This window comes from Photinus pyralis, unplaced genomic scaffold (assembly GCF_008802855.1).
Source record: "Photinus pyralis isolate 1611_PpyrPB1 unplaced genomic scaffold, Ppyr1.3 Ppyr1.4_LG1, whole genome shotgun sequence".
Lineage (NCBI taxonomy): Eukaryota > Metazoa > Arthropoda > Insecta > Coleoptera > Lampyridae > Photinus > Photinus pyralis.
This window is the reverse complement of record NW_022170249.1, coordinates 70,326,748-70,352,280: the sequence shown is the minus strand read 5'-3', so window position 1 is coordinate 70,352,280 and position 25,533 is coordinate 70,326,748. Positions and strand designations below refer to the sequence as shown.

The window sequence follows — 25,533 nt, the reverse complement described above, 5'->3', positions numbered from 1 at the left end:
CAGTTAACAGCTGTATGTTATCTCTTTTTGCTACTAAAATTTAGAATAAACATGGCTAAAGCAAGCTGCAGAACGTACGTCTGCCCCGCAATGAACAGTTGGTTGCCTATCCTATATTGACAACAGGCGTTTATAGTAAAATCTACGTTACGCGCGGTCTAGTTATAACAAGTCTCTGGAAAAAAGGCCTTTAAAACACACGTGCTTTAAAGTTGCTAAGTAACGATACTTCAAGTATGACTTTTGAAACTGTCATCTGGATGAAATAAAAAATCCTCTTAGGTCGCTTTCTGTAAATGCAAAACATTTCTTTGGCTTTTGTACCTATCCTTTGGTTGAAGCTTTCACAAACGCGCGTAATTTAGGGTATGCTTCCAAATCTGTTCCACTTTTTAATCGCAACATTGCTTGGAAGTTTTGAATGAATGCACCAAAATATAGAAGATTTAAATACCTTTGACATTTCCTTCATGTATGCCAGCATTATCAATTCATTTAAGACTGTATTCGTAAGTAACTTCCTATTCATCCATGGAAACAACTTTTCATATTCTTTATAATAGGCTTTACTGGAGCTGGATTTTACACCTACCAACGTTTGTTTAGATTTTACAAGCGATTTAATGAACGGTGTATGATCTTTTTCAATGGAAATCGTTTAATTCACAAAGACGATGATTTTTATAAGCAAACGTCAAGTGACATTTCCATGGCAATCGTGAAATTACGAACACCCAGCCCACTTAATTAGACATGTATTCGAGTATAACGTCAATATGACTTCATTGTATTTCCTATTTTTAAATTATACTGCAGGTATAAAAAAAATACTATAAGATACACGTGTATAATTGGTCTTTAAAGCACTTGCAACGTTAAAGGCACTCCGCTTTGCGTCGTGCCCTTAAACTCGTTGCGCGTGCTTTAAAGACTTGATTATACACTTGTATCTTAATATACTATTCGATTATACGATTGAACCGGCATTTACAGTCAAGGTAAGCGTAAATAATAGTATATTAAGTATGGAGAACGATAAGGGATTTTTACCGTTCGAAGACAATTGTTTGGAGGAGGAGCGAAGCGACGACTCCAATTATTGTCTGAGAACGGTAACCCTTAACGTTCGACGTGCTTATAACATTTTTTTGCGCGATCGAAATTAAAATTATGCAACCAATATAAATATGCACTAAGAAATTAACGAGCAGAATGAATCGAAATGATCGAAGTGGTATGGTGTACATCACTAGGTAACCAGTTTACTTGTCAAAATTGAAATGAATAATTTCATAAAAATGTGCAATGTGCATGTGTCTGATGTAGTTTACTAGCTTTGCACTTCCTTTATGACTTTATGAGCGTCTTGCTATAGGAAACAGCAGCACAAATTGTACGTTTAATGTACCTAACAATAATTAAAGATTAAATGTAATGTAAGACTGTTGATTTTTAAAAAGGCGTCGGTAAGTAATTTTGCTGTTCTGTTTTTAGATCGGTAAGTAATTTTGGCGTCGTCGTAATCATAGCAACTGGTAAATTCTACGTACTGTCATGGAAACACCCATGGTAAATAGTCAGAAATGACCGATCGCGCAAAAAATATATTATGTGTAGTAGTAGTTAGTATAGGTGTTGTTTAATGATGTCACATAGAAATACGGCAATATTCTTCTATAACTAACCTAAAATGTTGTTGTCAATTTGTAATACTGAAAGTTCCTAATTTGAGATACCAAATGGTGTCCGTATTTGAGAGTATCTCAAATTAGGCACCCAAACAATAACTTCGTGTTTATCATTTTTCGGTTGCAGATGGCAAAGAAACATAAACAATGGAACCCTCGTGCAATGGTAGCAGCTGTAAAGGCGGTACGTAATAAAGAGATGGGATATCTAAAAGCCTCAAAAGTATTTGGTGTACCTAAAGGCACCGTAGAAAGGTACTCAAAATCAGAAAAAAGTCCAGAAGAACTTGTGAAGCTATCCATTGGTCGGAAACCAGTTTTTTCTGCAGAACTAGAACATGACCTATTTCAATATGCATTAGAAATGGAACAGCGCTTTTATGGCCTTAGGTCAGGGGATATTAAAAGAATAGCATTCCAGCTTGCAATAAAAAATAAGCTCCCGCATCCATTCAATGGAGTTAATAAATCAGCTGGGGAAAAATGGTTGAGGTTATTTATGAAGAGGCACCCACAACTCTCGATGCGAACACCCCAAGGCATGTCTGCGGCTCGTATCAAATCTTTCACACCCGAAAAAGTATCCGTGTTCTTCGATCTCTATGAGCCAGAATATAACAAGCTCCAAGATCCTTTCCAGAGAGTCTTCAATGTAGACGCAACGGGCATTACAATAGTTCAACATAAGCATAGCAAGGTTTTATCTCTGAGGGGAAAAAAGCAGGTTTCCTCATTAACCTCCGCTGAAAGAGGTAAACTAATCACCGTGGTAACATGTATGAATGCTGCAGGAGTGTACGTACCACCATTACTTATTTTTCCCCGTAAAATATGAGGGCAGAGCTAATGCTTGGTGCTCCAGCTGGAGCAGTAGCTGACTGTCACATTTCTGGCTGGGTTCAATCTGATATATTTACAAAGTGGTTGAGTCACTTCATCAAGATTACAAAACCCTCAGCTGCTGATCCAGTTCTACTTGTGTTAGATGGACACTACTCCCACACAAGAAACATTGCATTAATAGACTTGGCAAAAGAAAATTATGTAACGATAATTTGTCTTCCGCCCCATTCGACCAACAAAATGCAGCCTTTAGATGTTTCGTTCATGTCCCCGTTAAAAACGTTTTATGTCCAGGAGATAGAAAATTGGCTTCGCGAAAACCAATTTAGTACTGTATCTCCATACGCAATAGCTAGTATCTTCGGCAAAGCCTATAACACAGCTGCAACTATGGAAACATCATGTAATGGATTTCGGAAAACCGGAGTAGTGCCTTTAAACAGACATGTCTTCAGAGATTATGATTTTGGCGTACATGATGGGATGGACAAAACACCAGTGAGTCAAGATGTAGACCTCTTGGAAAAATCAAATAATCACGATCCTCATCTTGAGAGCCAAATTCAGAATGAAGAATTGCCACTTCCAACCCAAGACAGAACTGAACGAACACCAAGTCCAGTCTCAGCAAATCGGCCTCAAAGGGACTATTTTTCTCCCAAGGATCTTTGTCCTTTGCCTGCATACAAAGGCAAAGGCAGTAAGCCAAATGGTAGGGGTGGTAGAAGTGGTAAAGCAGCAATTATCACTCTCACTCCTTATAAAAACGAATTGCAGGAAGGTTTTGAAAAGAAACGTGTTACAAAAATACCTAAGAAAAAGATCAGTGGAGGGTTAGAACCAGAACGAAAACAGTCGAGGAAAATGGAGAAGAAATCTACTCCAGTTTCACTAAAATCTTCAATTTCCAAACAAGATCAACCTTCTACATCGGGGCTACAAAAAAAAAAGAAAAAACAACGATCATCCTCCAGTTCAAGCTCAGAAACCGACCAGAGTGTCACTTTGGCTGATTCCTCTTCAGACGAATCCGGTGGAAGTGATGCTGAATGTTTATTTTGTTCGGGCAGGTTTTCCGAAAACAAACATGGCGAGAAATGGGCAAAATGTGTTCAGTGCAGCAGATGGGCCCATGAAGACTGCGGGGAAATTAAAGAAGTTAATTTTGTGTATTCTTTTTGCGAAGGAAAAGGTTTTTTTGAGTAGTATGTCTATCTCAAATTAAGACGCCAGTCTGTCTCAAATTAGGCACCTCTTTTTTATAGAGAGCAATTTGCAGAAAGTTACTTTAAGTTCAATATTTTTTCTAAATTGCTTTTTTTATGTAGTTTTATGGCACAACTGTTTTGTTAATACACTAACCGAGTACTGTAAAACAATATAAAACAAAACAAAGTTGATAATGTATTTTATTTCGAATTTTCAAAAAAAGTCTCAAATTTGGGTCTCATCCTCTAATTATGCGGGTAATGTTGCACATTTTACATTCTAATTTAAATGTACTAATCAAACCGTTTCGTTTTTCTGATTTTAGTACCATATCATGTATAGTACACCCAAACGGTTCATGAGACTGCATTTCAAATATTTGTTTAAAAAAATGTTCAATATTTATTAATCGTCTTCCAGTTGGAAAATCTATGTGTTCTTCATCCATTTTAAAACTGTCAAAATTACTTTTTTTTTAAGTTAAAAAAAATACAAAAATAATACAAAAACGGCAGATTGATAACAACTGCACATCTAAATGTTATTGACACACGTTCTTTACGACAACCATTTTTGGTTACTAAGATAGCAAGATAGTACATTTTTTTCAAACTAAAATAAGTTGGCGTTGTTTCAAAATTTTATAATAGTACACGCATGCGCGATTTTTGTTTTTTTATGTATGAATCTCTTATGGTAAATACTGAAATTATTTTCGTTAAAAAATTTGGCAACTTGCATGCGCAGCGCAATAATATAAAGATATCTTATTGATTTGTGTCTACCCCAAACAACAATAAAGTTAATACAACTGGGATAATATAAGATTACCGCCTCATAAAACAAACCACTAATTCTCTATTTGTTATGTTAGTTGTTATCCATTTGCCCTAAACGATATACAATAAAAACAAAATTAAAAACCTTATATCTTCCTCGCCATCATTCGTACCATCTGGGTAAACATCTACAATATCAGATGCTTCATGCAACGTAGAGTGTACACTAGAAGAACCAAATAAAAATGTTGTTGTTTGTATTACATTTTTAATTTATTTAAGATTTAAATTACCTTGTATCATCAATTTCAAAATGATCTGTATTCGTACGATCTTGTAAAGGTGCGTAATAGCGACTCCTCGAAGCGCTACAATCCACAAAGGTATATTAGGAAAAAGGAAACAACAAACAAAAATGATTACAGCAGACTGCATGTAACTACATAACTACATGCTATCTGGGATTTACCTCATTCTTCATTGCACCGAGGTGACGAAATTTAACTAATTTTGTACAAGTTTTTGAAAAGGGCAATCTGTCATTTGCTATTCATTATAAAATTTAATCAGGCGCTCTGACTCATGGACATTCGAATACAAAGCACCGCAGTTTAAAACGTGTACAAAAACCGATAACGCTTATTTTAGTGTCTTATTTCATGATTAATTATGTAGGGTAGCTGGGGTGAATGGCGGCCCCCTATGCAATATTGGATATTGTACCCTTTGTAATTATTACAATATTTCGATAAAAGCAAAAATGAATAGGGCAGATATCACTACGAAACACGTATATTTATGTTTAATAAGAAAACATAAAACAAAAATTCTATTATAAATAATATGAAACTTAACAGTGGCCGGAATTACACCCACTAAGGGGGCAATAACGGACACCTGCCGGTATTACTACCACTATAGGCAATAATCGCAAATGTAGTCCTTCCTTTCTTGATTGATGCATTCTTTGTGGGCCCATTGCCCACATACTACACATCTGACCCATATTTCATTTTTCCCAAACTCTCCACATACGGGGCAGACATCTTCATTGATTTCTTGGTCATTTTCCTCATCAGAATCGAATTCTTCGGAACTTTCTTGGTTCGGTTGCGATATTTTTACTTTGCACGTTCTGTTAACTTTAACCCGAGGTGTAGGAACGACTTTTGTCATTTTGCTTTGGTTAGATATTCTAATATTTGATCTAAGACCATCTACCGCTAAAACACGTCTAAATTTTGGTTTTTCATTTCTTGTTTCCAAGTTTTTTTGCTTTTCCAGTTTTTTATTTTCCTTTTCTTCTAATTGGTCTTTGTTAGGAGTGGATGTAAATATCTCTGCATGTTGCTTTTTCCTACTGGTCTTCATCTTTTTTGGCAAAGTATTACTGCACGAAGGTAAATTCAAAATTTGTCTAAATGAAACTTCGCTTGCTTCATCTTGATCTTCTTTCCGTTTTCTAGAACCATTTCCATCGCAACTATTTTGATCAAGAGTCTCTTCATCGTTCTGGTTTGCATTAAGTGCTGCATTTTGATCACGGGTTGCTTCATGGTTCTGGGTTTCATTCGGTACTTCTTGTTGCTGAGCTTGCTGTATAGCTTTTATATTTTCTGCGGCCATGAAATCGTCATCGGAGAAAACATCAGGATTCATCGGAAATATGCCCGTAACTTCGAATCCTTTAATTGCTTTGTCAGGTGTGGCTATTCTGCTAAAAGATTTGTTAAATATTTCTGCAAGCTCGTAAGTAGTAATTCTTTCTCCAGGGCGACTTTTTAGAAACTTGTCACATTCAGCATTGTACGCTGTTTTTAGCGGTTTATAGAATGTCACATCCAGCGGTTGGGTGCGGTGTGAACTGTGTGGTGGTATGGTAAGTATCACAATCCCATTTTCACGACAAAAATTGTATGCTTTCAGAGTACAGTGGCTAACGTGATTGTCAATTACTAACAATACTGGATCATCTGTTGTCGATTTCACGAACCGTGCAAAATGATGAAGCCAGTCTATAAATAAAGTTTCATTTATCCAACCATTGGAAGAACAAGCATATGCAGCTCCGGGTGGTCCATTCCTCTTTAATTGTGCATCCATCCTTTGACGAGCAAATATAAACAACGGGGGAACATAAATTCCTGAGGCACTGAAGGAGCACATGACAGTTGTGGTTCTACCTCTTTCTCCACTTGTAGTAAATCCAACCCTTTTTTGTCCTTTTTGTGCTAATATTTTTGCTGATACTTGGACATTACTAATACCGGTCTCATCGGCATTAAATATGCGTGTTGGTGTGAATTTATGCTTTTCCATTACACTTTGCAGTTTGGAAAAAAATAATGTAATTTCTTCCCGATTAAAAGAGGTGAGTCTGTTAAGACTGGTGGGCTGAGGTTTCCTAACAGAAATTTCAGGATTTCTATTTAGAAATCGCTCCATCCAGTCTCTTCCGGCAGCCTTTTTATCTCTAATGAAAGGATGGTTTATGTTGTTTTTTTCGGCGTAGTTGAATGCACATTGTCTTATTTCTTGAGATGTTAGTCCATAAAATATTTTAGAGAGTCTAATTATTTCGGTTACAAGTTCTTTTTCTGCATTAACTGAAAATACTGATTTTCGACCTAACACCGCGCGCGAGTTATCCCCTTTTTTCATCCGATCCTGAAGAGTAGATCTCGGTATCCCAAATCTGATGCTAACTTGACGTACACTCGCCCCGTCACTAATAGCTTTTAGTGCCGCGTTCATATTCTCAGATGACCAGGAAGCCTTTGTAGATGTTCGCAAATATTTTCGAGGCATCTGAAATACAGAATACACCTGTTAACGTGGTGATAATAGTAACGGGTGGTAATACCGGCCACAGCCGCCATTATCCTCCAGTCTTGGCCGGTATTAACCCTATATGCAGCATCAACTAAAATGGCGTTTACTACAAAATTATGCAAGGGTTTGTTTCAATGGGAATCATTTTCCTTTCACACATAGCCATAATGACAAATTGATAGCACAACAATGTTTTATTATGATAAAAGGACAGCTACACTTACCTTTAAAATAATTATTTTCTTATTAAAAACAGGATGTTTGGCGATTTTTATAAATAAAACGGCAGCCACTTATTCTATACCGTTACGAACGCGCACATTAGGTTGAGTTCTTGCACAGCGACACCTAGGGGCAAATAAAGGAATTGCATAGACAACTGTAACAGATTTCTATGGTGGCCGGAATTACCCACATGGCCGAAATTCACCCCAGCTACCCTACTACTTGTAAATTACTTCACACTTACTGTTTAGCATGCTGTCTCTTACTTTTCTTGCGTCCAAAATAAGTCCTTTTACTCATTTTATGATTAATACTCCCAAATTCTGTAACAATAGCCCGAGCAATAGCCAAAACAAAATCTTTCAACCGCCGTCTGTGACTTACAAACTTATAATGATAAAGAAAAGAAGGTGAAGGAATAAAAATTCTAACCGAATGTGCTCGCAACTCGCATTGTCAGTGGTGGGAGTAATACACTAATTTGATATACTGCTAGAGGCAGCACCGTCTGTAGCAAAATTAAATTAAACCTTTTTTCATAAATTACAGATTTATTTACAAAAAAATGGAAATTTGTCATTTCATAAAACCCTATTATGTTTCATTGATAGTACGCGCTGAGATCTTCGATTTTTGATATGTCTATTATTTCCAAAATTTTTGCTTGTTTTTAAAACTATTCAATTTTTCAGATCTCAGCGCAAATAGTAAAAGTTGCCTATAGTGTAGGCGCGAAAATGTAAATTATTGTGAAATATAAACAAGTGTACAATCTCGCCTCGGGAGTACAATCTCGCCCCACTTTACGGTATTTAAAGCACTTTGTCAAGCCATCTGTTACTAATCCTGTGTTTCTTCTGTTAGATGGACACAGTAGCCATACAAATTTTGAGGCGCTGACGTGTGCCAAAGAAAACGGAATTGTCATATGTTGCTTTCCTCCTCGGGTACAACCTCTAGACGTATGTTTCTACGGTCCCCTTACGACGTATTATAACCAGGAACTACTCCGTTGGTTAAAATCTAACCCTGGTAGAACGGTTACGCATTTTCAAGTTGGTGGCCTATTGAAAGAAGCTTACAACAAAGCAGCGACAACCGGAAATGCTGTTAACGCGTATTTAAACACCGGCATCCATTCAACAAATAGTATATTTCATTACGAGTCCGGAAAGCAGGCTTTTTCCGTGCGCGCGTGACAAATATGTGGTTTATGTTTATAAATTATAACAAGTTACATTAACCAGTAAAATATTCACTTATTTCATAATGACATTTGTCAACTAGAAACAAAAATAAGCATCCCCCATTTGGGTTGCATATCTGAACCAATTCAAAAAGAATTTAGTAAATCAAAAATACTTATTTGTTGCTTTACAGGTTCCATCGAACATCAGTAATCAATTTTGCAAAAACAAAGACAAATAGGGAGATTAACGAGATCTGAGGAGACTGTTGTTGAGAATGAAAAGGTTGTGCAGAGATTGTAGTAGATGGTGGAATTGTTGAATGGAAGCGCTAGAGTGGTTATTGTGGAAGCTGAGAAACTTCTAGCGCCATAAAAAAAAATTAATAACAGTCTGCCGAAATTTCCATTTCTCTCTCTCTCTTTCTCTCTCTCTCTCTCTGTCAATTTTTTGAGTGACGGAAGAAGAGACACTAGATAAGAGCGATCAGCATCTTCAGGAACCGGGGACTGCATTAGTTGTGAAGCCTGGTCAATTCTGTTTAAAATGGAACTTTGAAAAGGTGTTGCTTGTCTCCTCTCGTTTTGACTCTCTTTGGTCGATTCTGAGGGTTATTAGTAGACGACCCTTTTCTTAACAAATCGCGCGTAAATTACTGCTCATCTGACAAGGGAGACTTTGCAGAAATAAGGTCCTTTTCCTCAGTGTCATCCGAATTATTAATGTTTGCCGACGTAGGGCGTTTTTCCAGGCAATCGTTAACAAAGGCCTCGGACCTCATATATTGCCTTTGGTTTTCTTTGCCATATCTCCACTCTTTCCATTGTTTAGACATTTTTGATATTGATCTTTGATATTTTTCCATTTTGTTTAATCTTGGTAACTCAGACAAAATTGTTAAACAACCGCATGTTTCAAGAATCCTCAACAGATATATAATAATTGATATTGCACATAGATGGCATGTAACGGCCAATAGCGATACCAGACAATCGGACTGTTAAAAACAAAGATTTAGTTTAGCTGTTCAGCAGGGAAATGCCGCTTGTATTTTAGGCACTATACCGCCCCAGGCAGCATTTGATGAATTTTTTATATTTTAAGTGTGCAGTAAATCTTTTTTATGTTTTAAACAATTTTATTTACAATGAATTTGATGGTACTAATTTTATTTATTAATTTGATATTTGAACGACCCAACAAAAATTCAATTTATTTTCATTAAAGTGGTACGTTTGTACTTCATAAATGCTCTAAATTAATATGCAATTAAGTATTTAAAAATGATAATATCTCCCCCATGAAATTTAAATAAATTCTCTACAAATTATGGATATCAAAACCCCTGAAGGTAGGGACCCGCTCTGTCGATCGGTACACGAAAGAAAAGAAATAATGTATGAAATGCGTTAATCGGTCGCTGGTGAGCTTTCTGAAATTAATTATTCGTAATAGAACTCTACGTTACAAAACGGATTACCTGCAGTAGTAATTCCGTATGAGTTAATGAAATGATAATACAATTTGATGGCATACTCGAGCATCGACAAGCATGTGTACAACGCCATTTGGCACGAATACATTTGTGGTCGGAGAGTAACTCTTTTGGCCAGCGCCGTTATCAAAATTTTGAAGGCGGTATTGGCAAATCAACCTTATCTCAAGACGATTATACTATGGACGGATAGTCGTGTTGCACAAAATCGGAATTCCATTCATTCATTTGCTTTACATTTCTTGAATTCCGAGGCTAGCAAACAATTGGAGACTATAAAAAAAAGTACTCAGAACACAGCCATGGAAATGTTCAGGAAATCGACGTCGCACATAGCTGTATCGAACGCTACATTACAAATCTCGAGATATGGTCACAACTCACAGTGATCACTTATCCTTGGTTCATATGACTGGAAGATGAAATTTAAAGTACTCCAGATGGGACCAAGTGATTATCTAGATTACAAAAAGGTTTCACAGAAACATTTTCAAAGATAAAACACGTGATTTACACAAAAAAAGTCCATCAACATGAAGTACAGTGAGAATTTCGGAGGAAACTTTATAAAAGTCAAGCTTTCTTATAAGACTAAACGAACAGGAAATCTAAACAAATCTGAGTTACGTAGTTTTCCTTCTGACGTTAATAAGTTGTTTGAAATTAACGTGAAAAAAAGACAAGCTTTGGAGGCCGCCATGCTTCCACAAATGCCTCAAGATGAGAAAGATTTCTACCAAACAAGATCGGAAGGGTAAGAGGAGATTCCGTTAAGAAGTCACAGGCACAACTGCAGAAACTGCCTTAACCATGGTGTATAATAAAGACTATACACCGTGGCCTTAACTTGCCCCGGTTGTGGTTTGCTAAAGATTTGTTCAAAGGATACCTACTTATACACTTTTTGATTGTAGCTATATAACTATGGTACGTTCCTATAAGAGAAAAAGGAAGAGAGGAAACATTCCAGTGGAAGTTTTCCAACAAGCTGCAAATGCAATGGCACAGGAAGACCTTTTATTACGAGACGCTGCCAAAGGTTTTCTCTGAAGTACAAGAACAAGAATTAGCAAGGTATGTCGAAGACTGCTCAAAGGTTTATTATGGGTTAACGACCAAGGACCTAAGAAAATTTGCATATGAACTAGCAATAGCTAACCGAAACAAATTTCCTGATTCATGGAAGAAGAATGAAATGGCGTCTAAAGACTGGTTACTAACGTTCCTCAAACGTTACCAGAATTTATCCATCCGCACACCAGAGGCGACAAGCCTCTCCAGGGCCACCGCATTCAGCGCTAATGTGAACCTCTTTTTTACAAACCTTGCTGCTGTATAAGATAAATATAAATTTGATCCACAGTGTGTGTACAATATTGATGAGACTGACCTCACAACTGTACAACGGCCATGTAAAATAATCGTGAAAAAAGATGTACAAGTTGGCGCGGTAACCTCTGGCGAAAGAGGAATACTTGTGACTATGGCACTTGCAATTAATACAGCCGGAAATTCAGTGCCACCAATGTTAATATTCCCCCGTAAACATTTCAAAGCATTCATGATTGCCAATGCTCCTACGGGTTGTATCGGATCAGCCCATCCATCAGGGTGGATGACAGGTGAAAATTTATGGAAGTTTACAAAATTATACGTGGTGCCAGCTTGTAATACGGACAAGACTATTAATGCGTTAGAGAAATTTTTAGTTGAAGTGGGGAAGCCGGAGAAAATTATTGCTGACAACGCGACGTATTTTAACAATGATCGGTTTAAAGGATTTTTAAGGGAGAGGGAAATAAAGTTAGGGTTTTGTTCAATAAGGCATCCGCAGGGTAATCCTTCAGAAAGGTACATTCAGGAAATTATTAAGTATTTGAGAATGAGGTTAGTAGGAGAACCGCATAGTAATTGGGGGAAGTACGTGAAACAAATTGAAACTTGGATTAACGAGATACCGTCCACAGTAACGGAGAAACCGCCGGTTTATTTGATGTTTGGGATTTTTCCAGAAAGACCCTGGGAAAATTTAGATGTGGGAGAACAAGGAATAAGGGAACAATTAGAACAGATTAGGATTAGAGTAAGGAGAAAACAAGACCGATTTGAGGTTAAACAAAATGCTAGAATAAAACGAAAAACGACATTTAGGCAAGGGGATCTGGTGATTTTAAAGAAGTTAAGGGTGGCTGATGGCCCAAAGCAGATTAGTGGCCAAGTTATTGTTACCGTATGAGGGGCCCTATGTTATTAACAGACGTTTTGGAGATAGTTATGAGTTAAGAGTAAGGGATTCTTAGAAAATAAGGGGTAAATTTCATGTAGACATGCTTTTTCGTTATGATGATGATTCGGAGGAAGGGGTTGAGTAATCGTTAGTAGAAGCTTAGTTTCGTAAATGTTTGGCGTTTGCTAGAATGGTGTTAGATTTTGAGTTTGGGTTTAAAGTTTTAGTTAGGGACGATAGGGATCTCAGGCCGGAAGTGGGGGCGGCGCCTTTTTGAATCTGGACAGGGTGGCTCGCGTGTTAGGGTCGGTTGGTTAAATTGCCCATAAAAACCCGGTTTTTTTTTATTTGTGTTCAGAGGGTGGTATGTTTTTGTTTTTATGTTCAATTTAAAGGGGGATAATGTTGTGTTTTTTTATTAGGCCGCAGTTGGACGGCATTTATTTAGTCTGGAAAGAAGTTTATTTCCCATTTTTATGCAGAGGATCGTTGTTTTAGTTCAATAAATGCTCGGCCGGAGTTAATTAAGAAACTTAAAGTCTGGGAAAATCGAATCCGTAATTAGTGTGTTTAAATGTAATAAATTTTGTCTTGTTAAATTCGTGGAAGTTAGCAGAGTGCACGCGCTTTGCACACAAGTGTTACTTTAGATAAGGAAACTTTTAGTTGTTTAAGAGCGAATTTCATAGGAATTTTGGCGTGTTAAAACTCGTAAAAGTGCCAGTCTAAGTTGATTTACGATCGGTAATAGTTTTATTTATGCAATTATGGTATTGGTCCGCGGAGTGGACCGTTAAGTTTTATCGGCCCCGATATTCGAATTTTTCATGGAAAAGCGTCGCACCGAGATTTGACGATACTGGGGTATAAATGGTTTTGAACAGCGAAGAGAAGACGCTTATTGTACCGTTTCGCGAAGCTTACGTTTGTTTTATGTGAAGATTTTTGGAAAGTTTATTGTAGCGGCGTTTGATAAAGTTACGCCAGTTTATTCATCGTGTTGTATTTTTTTGAAAGTCCGGGAACGTGTGGATTACGCCGGCATCGAGGAGTTTTAAGAAGGTTTTTGTTGAAGAGAAACGAGCGGTACAATAATGCCATCTTAGCAACGTGAGTTCGTTTGCATCGTATTTTACATCATCTGGAGTAGCCGGAACGTTTGTTTAACGCCAGCATCGCCGAGGAGCTGTTGGAGTAGCTGTGTCAGCACATACCTGGGGCTGTGTTTGTGTTTTTGTGTACGTCGGTTGTTTGCGCTTTTGTACAAAAGGATTAGCACCGTGAGTACTGTTTTTTTTTTGTTTTAATTTAATTGTTAGAATCGCCGTCTGAGACGGTTTTGTGTTTCAATTTGTGTAAGTCATTTTTTTTTTAGATTTTGTAACTAGCTTTGTAAAATTTTTGTTTTTTTTTTGTCATTTATTATTTGTTGTGTGTCAAAGTAATGTTCAAGGATTCGAGTTTCTCAAATTTTAAGTTTTCTTCTTTTATCCCGAGTGTGTAACGAGTTTGATAACGTAAAAAGGTTTGGATCATCGGTGGGACTTAAATTTCATTCCAGAAGTCAGTTAACAAGGGATTATTTTTATTTGGAATTTAAGGGAGGTATTAGCCACCGACCTGGCGAGGTTGCTACCTCTTGTCCGGACGAAAAAAAGGGGTAGTCGGACTCATTTTACGGGCCCTGAGATTTGTGTTTTAAAGAGTTTTAGTGAGTTTGATCTAGCAAGGGTAAGTTGTGTGGGTAGTTTCAGTCGTAGGAAGGTATCACAACAATATTTACTCCACACATCTTCGTTTTCAACTCTACAACTTGCCCCATAGGAGGGCAGTTTGTTACATTTTGCGTCTAATTGTTTATTAATTATTCCTTACTTTAATAAGCATGTACCATAAAAAAAATAGAACGTTTTTCGGTAGTTCAATGTTAATAGAGTGAGACTGGCCAGTTACCATACTTTTGCGCTGCTAATTTTTGCAAAAAGAGTGAAATTTATATATATATATATATATATATATATATATATAGATCTATAATAGCAAATGTAGTCGGAAAATCGGCAGTTTTATTAAAATTTGACATATTTGACCGCCCCTTTTAAATGTAATTATCAGGGAAACGTGCAAAGTTCTGTGGACCGTCTTGTCGCCCCTATATCTATCACCTACTCGAGAAGAGTTTGAGGGTATTGCAGAGGGCTATTTTAAGAGATGGAATATGCCCAATTGCTTAGGGGCGCTTGATGGCAAACACATACAAATTCAGGCCCCAAAGCATAGCGGTAGTGATTATTTCAATTACAAGAAGTCTAGTAGGTACGATGCAATACAATTTTTCACTAGGTAGTATATTTTCAAAAAAATAATTATTTTACAGTATTGTTCTGATGCCCATTTGCGATGCTTACTACAAGTTCACCCTTGTTGATATTGGTGCATACGAATCGCAGCATGACAGTCATGTCTTTTCGGATTCTCCGTTTGGTGCAGCGATTTTGCATCGTCAACAGGAGATACTGGATTTGCCCGAAAGCAATGTCCTACCGGGATCAGACGCTATCCTGCCGTATTTTTTCGTGGCTGACCAAGCCTTTCCATTACATGAAAGGATCATGCGTCCATTTCCTGGAGATCGGCTTGATGAAACCAAAAGTATTTTTAATTACAGGCTATCTCGAGGTCGTCGCACAATTGAAAATACTTTTGGCATATTGGCTACTCGCTGGAGAATTTTTCGGAGACCGATCATTGCCAATGTAGACACATGCTGTCTAATAACGCAGGCCTGTGTGGTGTTGCATAACTTTCTACGGGCGAAAGAAGTCCAATTACCTATCCAAGAGAGAAAGTATTGTCCCACAGGATTTGTAGACTACATCGATGAAGATGGCGGAGTTGTTCAAGTTAGATGGAGAGAAGAGGTGGTAGGATTTGCTCCTGTTGGTCGAATTGGAAGCAACAATTCCACCCGCTCAGTTCGGCAGAACAGGGACCAATTGACAGCCTACTTCAACAGCAATGCTGGTGGAGTAAGATGGCAATACGACATAATTGCCCATGGTTCTTTACCTGGTTAGAATGTATTATATTATGTATTTACTTAATTAGATTTATTTGTAACTAATCAACTTAATTATTATTATTATATACCTACAACTTAATACTATTATCAAACTTATGACCGATTGTACCAACAAAATTAAGCTGAGCTTAGCTTAAAATCCATGATGACCATTGTCGCAATAATCTATGGACCATAGATATTAAGCTACATTTAGGCTATGCTCTGCTTAAATTTGTTGGTGTAAACCACTATTAATACTGCTTTAGGTTATATACAATTTTTAGAATTTCTTGTTTCTTTTCCTCAGCGGACATGGTTTTAAGCTCAAGGGCTATTGTATGCCCAAAACTGAAATCTGCATCCACAAGCTCTGGCGCAATATTTTCTTTACCTTTTCCCTTCAAGTATGAAGAAAATTGCGCTTCATCGACCCCGGTCTTTTTTGGACGAACCGGGGTCCGTGAACTTGTGGAGTGTACCTCCACGGGCCGGATTACCTCCTGAGGCACAACATTCTGCTCTACAACGTCCTCTGCTTCAGGGACTTGCTCTTCACCTTCAGTTTCTATAGAAATGTAGAAATTCAGTCAATTTATAGCAACAAGGTATTTTTTTGGTAACAAATCTGTTACGAAGCGTACCAAATCTCGTTTCGCACTCTTCGCCTACAATAAAATCTTTATTTAGAACAAATACTATAGGACTAGCATGCTGTGTTACTAGGGTTGCCAGATATGTTCGAAAAAAAAACCGGACAGCTTTTTCGGTGAAACTGAATCTGTTTGGGAATTAAGAAATCTAAGTTCGAATCCATTCTTATCACTTTTGTCAACAATTGCGACATAACTGCTAATACACCTTAGTTATTAAATAGTCGCCTTTAGAAACATTTTCAATAGTTATTTCTTCTTTATCTTCAAAATCAAAACAGTCATCTGATGAATCATCTTTGTATTCTACTTCAATTTCCTTTCTTTTTGGCTTAGGATAAAGTATCAAATTTCGGATCTTGATGAAGTGCTCGCTGTTACCGAAGATGATGATAACGAGCCGGATCAGGCCGAAAAGAAAACGTTTTCGTTGAAGAACAACAGCGGAACAATCACACGCAGACGAAGTCTGAAAATCACCCGGTGCTGCCGCTGAAAGCAGTTTAGATGCTGAAGATATTAATCTTGACTTTCAAAACGTTTAGGATTTTGACGATACGATCGTTCAACCGCAGCGGCGGACTGGCACTGGAAATCAGGCCGGGCTATGCTGACATCCACCAGGCCACCTTTGCTGAGATACTCCATCTTATTTATATAGGTATTTTTAAATTTGTGTCAATTCCACTGTTCATAAATAATTAAGAATTGAAAAGGTAAATTAAACTACGTTTAAAATTTATTATTTTTTAATCAATGAAAGTTAAAGTTAAGAACATTTCTGAGTTAAATGTCTCGTAATAGGTAATGGCATAGTGTAAGTAACGGTTAACATACAGATAAATATTACTAACGACTAACGAGTAACGCTATTCTAAAAAAGGGTGTGCACCTTATCTAAAACAGGCACAGGCTTTAATCAATGTGACAAAAGTTCTCTTAGTGACTTACAATTTTCGATTAAATACTTAATTATATCATTATTATCTAAAGATTGCAGAACATCTTTTTCAATTGCCATAAGCATAAATGCTTCTAGATGATCCTGTCCCGTACTATTCCGTAGCCTGTTCAAAATATACTTGAGCTTTGAAAATGACCTTTCACAACAAACCTGTGATATGGATAAAGTAAGTATATATTGGTAAGCTTTTTGGAGATCGGGATACGCCTCGGCATACATATTATATTTTAAAAGCAAACTGTAACAGCAAAACAGGAATTTTTTGCATGCGTTGTGCTTATTAATTATATTGTTTTGTAAGAGATCGTTGTCGTCATCGTTGTTTTCTAATTCTAAGTTAACAACTGAATACTCATCGGGAAGTGTTTGGGACAGCCTAGGCCATTTAGAGGCAAAATCCTGTAACTGATGCTTTAAAGTATTTTCTTGGATTTCAGGAAAAAATGCTTCAAGTTTTTCAGTAACTTTTTTAAAGAAATCTTCTGGTAATTTCTCTAAGGAATCAAAACTGCTTGGATGAAAACATTCAAAATCTTTGAATAATTGGTGATGTTTCGTAAATCTAATTTCCAAGGAGTTAACAATTCTGTCCATTATCACGTAAAAAACTTCTACTTTAAATTTTTCCACGGGGTCTTTAATGCTGTTGTCATTTTTCTCATCATGAAATTTAGTTTTTCTGATATTTCGTTTCACTGGGTACTCTTCTTCTACTTCTAATTGTATGTGTCGGTTTCCTTTAAAATAGTACAAAAATCACGGGAAAGTATTTTAAGCGATGATAGCGTTTTTTCGACCATCCGGTAAGATTGCAAAATGTCCATTCCGGCAGTTTGTAAATAATTGGACAAGGGAGTAGTATGGAAAAATATCTTTTGAAACACAACGGCTGTTAATATTGTTTCATATTTTAGCAACCCATCCAAATATGTTTTGGCGTTAAATTTAATATCGGCGTTAAAATTATCTGAATTACATATTGCATACAGTGTTTTACAAAGTTCCACAAAAATTCCATTTTTAACGTTAAAAATTTTAGATAACGCCTTTTCTTTAGCCCACCATCTGGTTTCACCTATAGTGTTTAGAAAACGTACATTTGGCATTGCGCCGATTCCTTCTTCCAGGTATTCATGCGAAGGTAAGATTCCCGGACAAAAACAGCACATTTGTTGATCAAACCGAATAAGGAAATCACTGGAATTATATCTTTCGTAATGTCGCTAAGTTTAAAACGTGAGCGTAACACCAGACGTGAATTTGTTGCGGAGAAACTTTTGGCAGCCATGTGGTAAAGCCCTGGTATTGCCCTTGCATGTTTGCGGCTCCATCTGTCGAATTACCAATGCAGTTTTTGATATTAATACCTAATTCCTCTAGACACTTTGACACCAACTCGTACATATCTTTTCCCTTACTAGAATTACAATTTACCAATCGTATAATTCTTTCATTCACTTTGCTTGTAACATACCTAATAACGATAGAAAATTGATCAACAACGTTAATGTCTTGAGTGGTGTCCACTTGAACGGAGTATATGGTAGCTTGCTTAATTTCTTCGGCAATTTTCGGTTTTATTAAAGCGGATATTCCTTTCAAAATATTATTTGATTGTGGTTTTTGACAAAAAGGTAACCATATTTCCTCGTCCTCTAGTTCGACCAGGTTGGGAATGAATTGCTTTACTCTCTTTAGCAACCTTTTCAATATGATTTCGAAGTAAGACATCCAATTTTGAAATCAATAATATCATTTCTAAAAAGTTTCCATGATCAATTGAATCGTCTAGAAGGGAATAGGCCGCTTCGTTATCACTACCCCTGTAACTTAAACCTCTTTTTCCGATCACTTTTATTGCCTCTATTATTCTGTGCAATATCTGTCTGTTCCTTTCAATTTGTGCTTTATGTTTTTCAGCTGCATTTGAAAAAATCAAAGAGTACACATTTTTTTCCTTTTTGTGCATAAGGTACGCTTCAGTACTGCTAATATGACCTTTGCTTAATTCATGTTCTTCTATTCTCGTGTATAGGTGTTTTACTGACATAAGTGACATATCGGCTCCACTAGCCAATGAAGGCAACTGTTTTTCTTTACAAAAGGCCAAACAAATCCAGCAATAAATCTTATCGTATGATTTATCTAAACGAATGCTAATCCAATTTCTAACCATTCCAGATTTTTTAAAATAGATTAACTCAAAATTATATCGCTTGTTTGCAATTTTAGGTTGCTTAGGATGAAATTCCACAAAAACGTTCAAGTTTGTAATGGATGGCCTGCTAAAATAAAAATCATCGTTTGGTTCGGATTCGGATTCATCCTGATGACTGCCTGTTTCAGCATCAATCGCCTGAGTTTGATTTTCTTCCACATAATTATTTAATTCATTGGTACGGTCTCCTAGTTTTTTTTGGATACTATCACTATCGTTATTCTCGGTGTTAGTTTGGTTGTCAGAGTCAGCTTGATGAACAGTATCTTGAACCAGAAAAGTGCTGGTATCTAACTGTCTCTCAAAGGTTTCCTTGGACTTCTCACTTTTACCAAGAAACAATGTAGATATATTCTGGCAGGTTTTTACTGTTTTTTCAAGAAGGCGTTTTTTCTTTTCACGTTCTCTTTCCGCCCCACCTTTCCTTTTTTTCCTTCGTTCTGCCTCCATTTCCAAAACCTGAATCTGAAATATAAAATGAAACTGACATCCTAAAAAAAATTTAGGCAAAAATAGTTGTACAATGAAACCGAAATAGAAATAGTATATTGAAAGACAAGTGTTACAATGCGACCTATTGTAATACGACTATCTTGTGGCACGAGTGGCGACGCGAAGCGTAGCCACGAGTGTCCGCAAGATAGGAGTATAAAGCATTGTAACACGCGTTTTTCATACTATTTTTTTCTATTTCGGTGCTTTAATTTAATTAAAAAAATCATTATCAGAAACTATAGGGAACATTAGAACTAAGATGTTTTATGTTGGGAACACTTTTATGCCGTTAAGTTTTAGGTTGGCAGCGTAGTAAGACTGACATTTTGAAGTTCAAACATGGAAGTACCCAACGAAGTACCTACTTGTACTAAATAGTAACTGCCAACTTGAGAGATGAGTTACCAAAAAAAAACGTCTATAATCACTGTCTTTGTACAACTGTTTTCGAAAACAGTTGTACAAAATCATCATTGTGGCACCGAAATAGAAAAAACATATTATATATTAAATAAAAGCTCGTAAAAGAGAACAAGCTGTACGACAACAATGTTTTTCTTTTTTTAATTTTTTAGTATTGCATGAAATTAAATAAAAAAGATTAAAAATAATGATATTATTGTACTCACCTTAGGCCTCTGCCCACTAATTCCCAATACACTAAAACTCAAACGTTGCCTAAAGGCTAAAGTCAAAGAATGTAGGCAGTGCTGTGCTGGTGAAATGTCGATTCTGTGTGAACGCGACGCGACCGTCTGAACTGAACCATTAAACTATTAAAGATGAACTGAACTGAACTCTACCCCCGGTCGCTTGGTATTTGTAGGATATAAGTTGCGACTGGAGATATCTGCTGCACGCCTTTGGGTTGTGTACGTCACGCGGCTTTCCGCCGGCTTCCACTTGTTCGGGTGCTCGACCGAGCGACGCTCCTATTGCAGATTTTCTTTCTGCGTATTTTACTAAAAAAAATTTGAATTTTGTTAACTAACTGCGAGGTCGTCGTCAGGCCATTTTACTATGGCAGGCCATCGGGCAGTGCCCGGTCGCCCGATAGGCCAGTCCGCCGCTGTTCAACCGAATGCTTTAATCGAGATCGATTTTGAAGAGGTGACGACAGCTGATGCAACGATAACTCGGTATAAAGTACCGGATGTGCTTAATGATAACGATTATTTTAAAAGTTTTATTAAAAGTATTCTCTGGGCTATCGATTTCGGGAATTACCCATCAACAGGCCGTGCTGAAATATATATGTATATAAAATCTTAAAAGCCTCCTGTCTTCCGCATCTACCTCATGATTTGTTTGGTAAGTACCTAAATTTTTGTAAATATATACCTAGTGTTAGGGTAGAACAGTTGTCCGCATATAATTCTTTGCTTAATGATGATGAACTAAAAGTAAGCGAGCGAAATTCGAACAACGCATCCTAAAGGGCCTATAAATCGCCAATACTAAACATGGTTTTATTTAAATACATCGCTCCAGAACAATAGTAATGCGGTCAATAGACCGGATCGGCTATAATGCAAAAAAGTCTTTAAATAACATTATCTTGCCAAGGTTACCGACCATATCCATTGAAATACTCCTTAAATTCTTCTCCGATATTCAAAGCTTCTGCCATAATGTGTAGAATTCAGTCCATAGATAAATTTATTATTACGATCAATTTCTTCTGGATGTTTCGACAAGGAAGAGCCTGTCTCTTTAGTCAAAAAATTGTCTAGACTGTAGAGCACAACAAGCTTGATTTTTCTGACCTTTTTGCAAGAATTCCAAATGAATTCTCAACCACTCTTCGCGCTCGACTTGAACTGTAGTTAAAAAGTCTTTGTTCTTTTGACATATTCCTTAAAGGGTATGGTTTCGGGATGTGTTCTGACAATGCCAAAGGTGCATACCATCACATAAGGAATTGGCTTAGCCCTTCCCGGCAATGGTCTGTTTTCAGGAATATTTAAAGAATTTAGTAGGATCCTTTAGTGCCTTTTGTGATAAGTTTTTATTTACACTTGTGAAACAATTTTTATAACAACACGTAGAACACTAAAAATTAAATAATTAACAAGAAATACATTGAGAACATTTATAACCTATTGATTGTCTAAATAACGAGCTAACTATAAAACGTCGTGGATCCTTTAAGTCAATTTCACAATTACACACTGATGTATAAGGATTGGAAATATTTGACACTGTAATCAACTTCCATCCTGCACTATTTTGCTGTGGTCTCTTTGGAGAATCCGGCAAAGGTGATACAGGAACTGGTAAGGCTGGATGTTTTAAGAACTTGGTTTATGGTTCGCCGAAGATGCTTCTTTTCTTTCTTAAGGCTTATTGGTGTAGATCGCATTATACTTGATTGCCACTGTACTTTCTATGACAACGATGAATTGGTCTTTCATGACTACTAGTTGTAGATGATGTATCCTTCGCTAATAACAGAAGGTGTGAGAGTAATGTCCTTCGCTAATACGTGTCCATGTGAGAGTTTTTCTGATAGTAACTCTCGATAGCTGCTCTCAGGTGTATGTCCACGTGAGATCACTCTCAGGAATTTTTGCTATCCGACAGTACTTGAGAGCAACTGTCGGATAGTCCTCGCACAATCTACTCTCAGAATCGTGTCCACATGATCAGTTTTCGCGTGACTCTCAGGATGAACAGTAATAAAGAAAAACTTGCTGCTCTTATTATTATTTATAAAAAGAAAAGAGAAATGGCGAAAGTGGGAAAAAAGTGCTGGGTTAAGCCCTGGATTGAACGTAGAGCAAAACACGGTGCTTGTTCTACATTAATAGCCGAGCTCCATATTGAAGATGCCCAGCAATTTCGAAATTTTGTTCGCATGAGTGCAGTTCAAGTTCAATTCTTAATAAATTTAATAGGGCCTCAAATTGTTAAACAAGACACAATAATGCGTTCGGCGATACCCGTTTATGAACGAGTTATGGTTACCCTTCGATTTCTAGCAACAGGTAAGTACCGATGTATACATATCACTACGTAGAATCAATGAAAATTCATTTTGTAGGCGATTCTTACAGCAGCCTTCAATATCTATTTCGGATTCCAGTTTGCACAATTGGCAGAATTGTAAAGGAAGTAACTGTGGCAATTTATGAAATGCTGAAGGAGTCTTACTTAAAGGTATAAGTTTATATTAAATGTTTAGGCTTTTATTCAAGAAGTTTAATACAAAAATCCAATAATTCACAATTCAGTAAATGTTTTAAATAAACCTGCACATGATGAACTGTCTTCGTGTGCCGGTGATGTTGGCAATGATGCTGATGACGTGGAAGGCGTTCCATACATGTGCATATCGTATTCATCGACGATCTGATTAACGGACCTTCTAATTGCACTTTTAAGTTTTCGTTTAAGAAAATCATTTGTAATCCCTTTCAACTCCATCGCGACATATTGCCCGAAAATCTCATCCTCATCTGGAGGTTTTTGCAGGGTTTGTATTGCTGATCGAAACAGTTGGTCATCAACATCTGTTTTCTCACGTTTCCGCTTCTTTTGTTTATTTTCAATTGTAATGTTGGTATTTTCGTTTCCAACAACATTTATTTCCTCATCAAGTTGTGATTCAATCTGGAACAAAAGAAAAAAGAAAACGACATCATTTTATTTTCAACTAAATTTTTCATTTAAATTTTTTTTTCAGTTTCCAAACACAAAAAATGAGTGGTTGTGCATAGCTAATTCATTCAACTCCCGATGGAATTTTCCACACTGTGTAGGAGCAGTTGATGGAAAACAGGTTTCTATACAAAATCCGCATAACTCTGGCAGTCATTATTTTAACTACAAGGGAACTTATAGTATTATTCTATTGGCCGTTGCTGATGCAAGTTATAAACTAATATACTTTGACGTTGGATGTAATGGAAGAATTTCGGATGGTGGGGTATTCCAAAATAGTTCTTTGCATCAAGGACTTGAAGATGGAAGTATTGAATTACCCGAGCCTACACCTCTCCCTGGTAGAACTGATCCTGTTCCATACTGTTTTGTTGGCGACGATGCTTTTGCTATGAAACCGTACATGTTGAAGCCGTATCCTTATCAGAATCAACCAGCTCCTAATCGTATTTTTAATTACAGACTGTCGAGAGCTCGACGAATAATTGAAAATGTATTTGGTATAATGGCCAATAAATTTCGAGTTTTGCGAAAACCTATTGCGCTTGCCCCAGAGACAGTTTCAACAACCGTGCAAGCAATCTGCGCACTCCATAATTACTTATTGTCAGACAAAACTTTGAAAGGCAACTATATACATCAAGATTTGATTGATACAGAAAATACTGAAACGCATACTCTAATACCAGGTTCCTGGAGAGATGAAATTCCCAATAACTCATACTTTCCATTGCAAAAAGGAAAGCGAAATAATTGTACGCTTTCACAGAAACTAGTGAGAGATGAATTTAAAGAAGACTTTATGACCCCTTCAGGTGAAGTAGATTGGCAATATCAACATATTTAATAAAATGTATTTTAATTTGTAGATGTTGATAATCATAATAAATACGAATATTAAAAAAGAACGTGTCTCACTTACCTCTTTGACTGGCTGTGTCTCAATGGATGAGCGAGTCTCACTTCTGTTTGATTCAGTTTGATTTGGTATCAGAGTAGGAATCAAAAACTTTAACGCAGTAAAATAAGGCCAATTTGTAGTATAATTTTCATCGGTACCTGCGCCACTTTTTTTCTTCTTCATTTTTTTCAATTCTTGGGAAACCTGTATAAACCAATTCAGAAATAAATTATATCAAACAGAGGAATCATTATTATAAACTTACCTGATTTCTTAAATTGTGCAATTTCCTCTGAATTTCTTCCGCACTACAACTAAATTGGATAGCAAATTCTCTCAGGAGTGCCTGTTTTTTCTCTCGATTTCTGTACTCTGTACATCGAGTATTCCATAACATCTCATTTTCTTCGTAGCACTGTATCAATTCCAACACTTCGTCTTTACTCCAGTTTTTCGACATGTTAACTTGACAGCACTCTCAACTATACGAAATTGTTTCGACTTCTGCGAGTCCACTATCGAGAGGCGGTCGGTTCCACTTCCACGTACTCTAGATATCGCTGCGAGTTACTGTCGGATAGTAACGTATCGCTCGCAGCGAGTAGCTCTCAAATCGTTGTCCACTTGAGAGCAAAGCTCTCGAGAGCGACTCTCGAGAGTTTTACTCTCACATGGACACATACTTAATAACAGCAGAAGGTATGAGAGTGTGTATGTCGTGTAAAGTTCCTTCACTAATAACGACTGGAACATACTGAAGTTTTCACGTGGATCACACCTTTTATACTCTGATTTCAAGGTTATATATATATATATATATATATATATATATATATATATATATATATATATATATATATATATATATATATATGTGTGTGTGTGTGAGGGTGTGTGTGTGTGTGTGAGGGTGAGGGTATGTGTGTGTGTGTGTATTTACAAATATTTACGCTCCCCTCCATATACATCTTACAAGACTTGTGCTACGCAAGAGATAGCGTTAACAGTCTCAAATGGAATGCACAACACCCGTAATAAGGATAATTTAAGTATCCAATACTGCCGGCTGACAACGTCCCAGAACGGCTGTGAA

The 25,533-nt window shown here is 36.8% G+C and overlaps 5 protein-coding genes across 6 annotated transcripts; 2 read left to right on the top strand and 3 right to left on the bottom strand.

Moving 5' to 3' along the window:
• Positions 1 to 5,295: 5,295 nt before the first annotated feature.
• Positions 5,296 to 7,630, bottom strand: LOC116160518 (tigger transposable element-derived protein 6-like). The gene is made up of 2 exons (XM_031473732.1): positions 7,576 to 7,630; positions 5,296 to 7,327 (listed from the first exon to the last, which is right to left on the bottom strand). Exon 2 carries the CDS (start codon positions 7,325 to 7,327, stop codon positions 5,435 to 5,437), a length of 1,893 nt encoding a protein of 630 aa, XP_031329592.1. The 5' UTR covers positions 7,576 to 7,630; the 3' UTR covers positions 5,296 to 5,434.
• A 4,111-nt stretch (positions 7,631 to 11,741) lies between these two features.
• On the top strand, positions 11,742 to 12,494 carry LOC116166570. Its single transcript, XM_031481575.1, has one exon. The coding sequence runs from the start codon at positions 11,742 to 11,744 to the stop codon at positions 12,492 to 12,494; it is 753 nt and encodes a 250-aa protein (XP_031337435.1).
• A 6,275-nt stretch (positions 12,495 to 18,769) lies between these two features.
• LOC116166562 lies at positions 18,770 to 21,506 on the bottom strand. The gene is made up of 4 exons (XM_031481566.1): positions 21,452 to 21,506; positions 20,680 to 20,838; positions 20,506 to 20,636; positions 18,770 to 19,846 (listed from the first exon to the last, which is right to left on the bottom strand). The coding sequence occupies exons 1-4, from the start codon at positions 21,504 to 21,506 to the stop codon at positions 18,770 to 18,772; spliced, it is 1,422 nt and encodes a 473-aa protein (XP_031337426.1).
• A 1,011-nt stretch (positions 21,507 to 22,517) lies between these two features.
• On the top strand, positions 22,518 to 24,218 carry LOC116158996. 2 transcript variants are annotated; one of them, XM_031471885.1, is made up of 3 exons: positions 22,518 to 22,863; positions 22,920 to 23,035; positions 24,002 to 24,218. In XM_031471885.1, exons 1-3 carry the CDS (start codon positions 22,518 to 22,520, stop codon positions 24,026 to 24,028), a joined length of 489 nt encoding a protein of 162 aa, XP_031327745.1. In that variant the 3' UTR covers positions 24,029 to 24,218. The 2 variants fall into 2 exon arrangements, 1 of the variants encoding a protein (XP_031327745.1); XR_004142872.1 differs by lacking the exon at positions 22,518 to 22,863 and having other exon boundaries at positions 22,941 to 23,035; positions 23,562 to 24,218.
• Positions 23,029 to 25,204, bottom strand: LOC116158995. Its single transcript, XM_031471884.1, has 3 exons — positions 24,706 to 25,204; positions 24,462 to 24,644; positions 23,029 to 23,488 (listed from the first exon to the last, which is right to left on the bottom strand). The coding sequence occupies exons 1-3, from the start codon at positions 24,898 to 24,900 to the stop codon at positions 23,099 to 23,101; spliced, it is 768 nt and encodes a 255-aa protein (XP_031327744.1). The 5' UTR covers positions 24,901 to 25,204; the 3' UTR covers positions 23,029 to 23,098.
• Between the last annotated feature and the right edge of the window lie 329 nt (positions 25,205 to 25,533).